Source organism: Opisthorchis viverrini, assembly GCF_000715545.1.
Source record: "Opisthorchis viverrini unplaced genomic scaffold opera_v5_181, whole genome shotgun sequence".
In the NCBI taxonomy this organism is placed as follows: Eukaryota; Metazoa; Platyhelminthes; class Trematoda; order Opisthorchiida; family Opisthorchiidae; genus Opisthorchis; species Opisthorchis viverrini.
The window spans coordinates 1,035,061-1,037,951 of record NW_008751840.1 but is presented as its reverse complement, the minus strand read 5'-3'; the positions used below and the strand labels follow the sequence as shown (position 1 = coordinate 1,037,951).

At 50.1% G+C, this 2,891-nt stretch overlaps 1 protein-coding gene across 1 annotated transcript in view; it reads left to right on the top strand.

Annotated features, from left to right (window-relative positions):
- The window catches only part of T265_14371 (hypothetical protein), a gene marked incomplete at both ends in the record, with an annotated part of 9,013 nt that extends 6,508 nt beyond the window's left edge, over nt 1–2,505 (top strand). Inside the window, 8 exon segments of the mRNA XM_009173356.1 lie at nt 656–861; nt 866–900; nt 925–1,079; nt 1,092–1,245; nt 1,265–1,430; nt 1,453–1,927; nt 1,932–2,206; nt 2,262–2,505. Coding sequence (XP_009171620.1) covers nt 656–861; nt 866–900; nt 925–1,079; nt 1,092–1,245; nt 1,265–1,430; nt 1,453–1,927; nt 1,932–2,206; nt 2,262–2,505 — 1,710 coding nt within the window.
- Nucleotides 2,506–2,891: the final 386 nt, after the last annotated feature.

Below are 2,891 nucleotides of genomic sequence, written 5' to 3'. Positions count from 1 at the left end.
CCTAAGTCGCAGGTCACGTGCACAATATAACTGAAAAGAGGGGAAGGTGTAGCATTTGGAAGACAAGTAGGGATTGGTAGGGAAAGAAAATTCTTTCATCAAAATATGTGAATCGTTGGTAAAATACGCCCCAACTAAAATGACCAAAAGAACTCAGTCTCTTCGGTTCAAAGGGTTTTGTAAAAAATCGGTGGATTTATTGCTGAGTAAATTTTGCTTCTGACTCAGTTTTTTGTTGGGATAGAAACCCTCTGTCAACAAGACCAAAGTCGCTGTTATGATCAAGTTACATCCTCATCATCATCGACAGCATGACATCAGTGTTCAACACCAATGCTTCACTGCCGTACAACCTGTCACGAAGAGACTGGACCTTACCCTGATGTGACGGTTTGCGCACCTCAGTGATCCATTCAGCCATACTGGGGAGTGTCCCCGTGACACTCGCAGCATCTGTCAATGGTTAGAGGTCTGACAAAGACAGTCTCCTAGCCCTCGATATTGGGGGTTGGAACAGGTGGCGACTTGTTCCGTAGAAATGGTAATGCATTTGCATTTCCCGCCAAACACCGCTGCCTTGCGGTTAGGCTTTTGAGCCAAAGTCTTTGGTTGAGGACCCTAATCGTCCTCCTGTCTAGGTGTGGTGCCCTGGCAGTATCCCAACCCTCGTACAACCATGAAATTCACAACTAACACTGCTCTCATGCCACATCGGCCGTCGCGTGGTGCCATCAGCCGGGTCGCCTTACTTGCTGCATACAGCAGGGCGTGTAAGCGAAAACAGGCTACTGCTAACGCCTCCCTTCTTTCTCCTTCACATACTTTCCCCCCTCCTCCCACCCCATTAATAACTCTCTCCTTGTAGGCCCATTGTTATATCTGCTGATTCGCTGGCCTGTAGTATCTGCTGCTGACCCGCTCCAGTGCCTAGTGTCGGAGAGAAAAAGGCTCACGGAAGGGAACAAAATAGCTATATTCCAACAAAGTGGTTGCGAGAGCGCGAGTGCGAAAAGTACAACGGCCTCAAGCTTTTTATTGGAAGGACACTGTCTGAACTTGGTCCAATGCTGACGCACGCGGTCTGGCTTTAGTACGAGGCAGCGACGTGCTGCATATTGCGGAGGCGTTGTCTGTCCTTGATCAACGCTGACTCGCGCTGTCTGGGTTTGATGCAAGGCTGTGACGCGCTGCATATTGAGGGGGCGTTGTCTGTCTGGTCAACACCCAGCGGAGCTGAGAGTCTCCGTAGATTCCGGGCATTCAGTGGTTGCTTTCAGGAAGCTGACCTTCCTGATACCCACACTTAGGAATGATGACTCTGTTCGTCATGCATCGGTTTTGCGTGCAGCATCTGCTCGTCACATAGCGCTGACATCCTCAGGTATATACAAATTAGTCTTCAAGCCTCGACAAACAGTCTATCTAACCGCGTTCAGTGTCCTCAGTTTGAAGCAAGCAGCACAATAAGCTGCTCTTGCACTCACACTGGACTCGCTTGTCATTGATATGTGCTGTTTCTCGGGATGCAAGTACAGTGGTTGAGCTAACCGCCCCGTCTTTCTCCACTCGTTTCCGGCTGCGCACCTCTGGTGATCCAGAGACTGCTGCAGCGGGATTCACAGGGGTTGGTATTGTGCTAAGTCACCGGGCGGAAGTATCCTTGCCTGACTGGACACCTGCTGATTGTCGCCTCTGTGCGGTTCGCCTGGCAACGTCTGTGAAGAAGTCTCACAAGCAGCAAGTTGATAGATGTCTGTTTATCGTATCTGCCCACGCTTCAACTGGCCGTAGCTCCGATGCCGTCACAGACGAATTTAACGACGCCCTGAATGTTCTGGTACGGCGACCTAAAAGCCCAGATATTGTGGTGCTTGCTGGACATTTTAATGCACAAGTCGGCGGGCTCAGTGTACCTGAGACTCAGTTAGTAGGTCGACATGGACTGGACTCGGTACGTACGGAAAATGGGTGACGATTGTTTCAGCTGTGTGCTGATCACAGGATGTTTTTACGCTGTACCATATTCCGAAATAGCCACATGGTATACTGCAACGGCATGCCGGCCACAAACTCAAATGGACCACATTGCAATCAGTTACCGATGGCGCGGATCAATAACTGACTGTCGGTCATTTTGGAACAAATTTGTGGATTCTGGCCATGAACTCGGCCTGAGTCGCTTCTCCCGACGTTTCCCCTTGTCCGCGTAAGGTACGAACAAATCGCTTGGCAACTAAGAGACTGACAGATCCAAATGTTAGACGAACTTACCAGAATCGTCTTCTAGATTCTCTTCTAAATGCTCTACCACAGAGATGTGAACAAATACCGGGACGAGATTGCCACCTCTGCATAGTGCTGGGAATTTCGCCTGTAGCACGGCCCAAACGGGCGCACCCAAGCACTGAATATCAGACCGAACGGTGGTACTACTTAAATCTCGAAGAAATATCCCAGCCGGTCCCGAACATAACGCGGTTCGAAGTGCTATCAGACGTCAAGTGAAAGTGAGCGTGCGATCCGACCGTGAAATATGGTGGACACAAATCCGGTACAGCCCGAAGATTATTTCAGTCGATCCGTGTGACCGGTCTCCGGAAACCATTTGTGGGTGAAACCACCAAGTATCAGAATGGAACGACCATCTCGAACAAATAAAAACGCCTTGATCGGTGGGCTGATTACTTCGAACAACAACTATCGTGACCACAAGCTGGTAGCCATCTAAAGCCCACAGGTGAAGTAGAACCCTGGATGGTGAACGTGGAACCACCTACGGCCTCGGAGGTTTACGACTGCATATGTTCCCTCAAGCGCCACCGAGCTCTTGGTCTGGATGACCTCCCACCCGCACTGTTCAAAGACGGTGGTGAACTACTCAGCCAACGCTT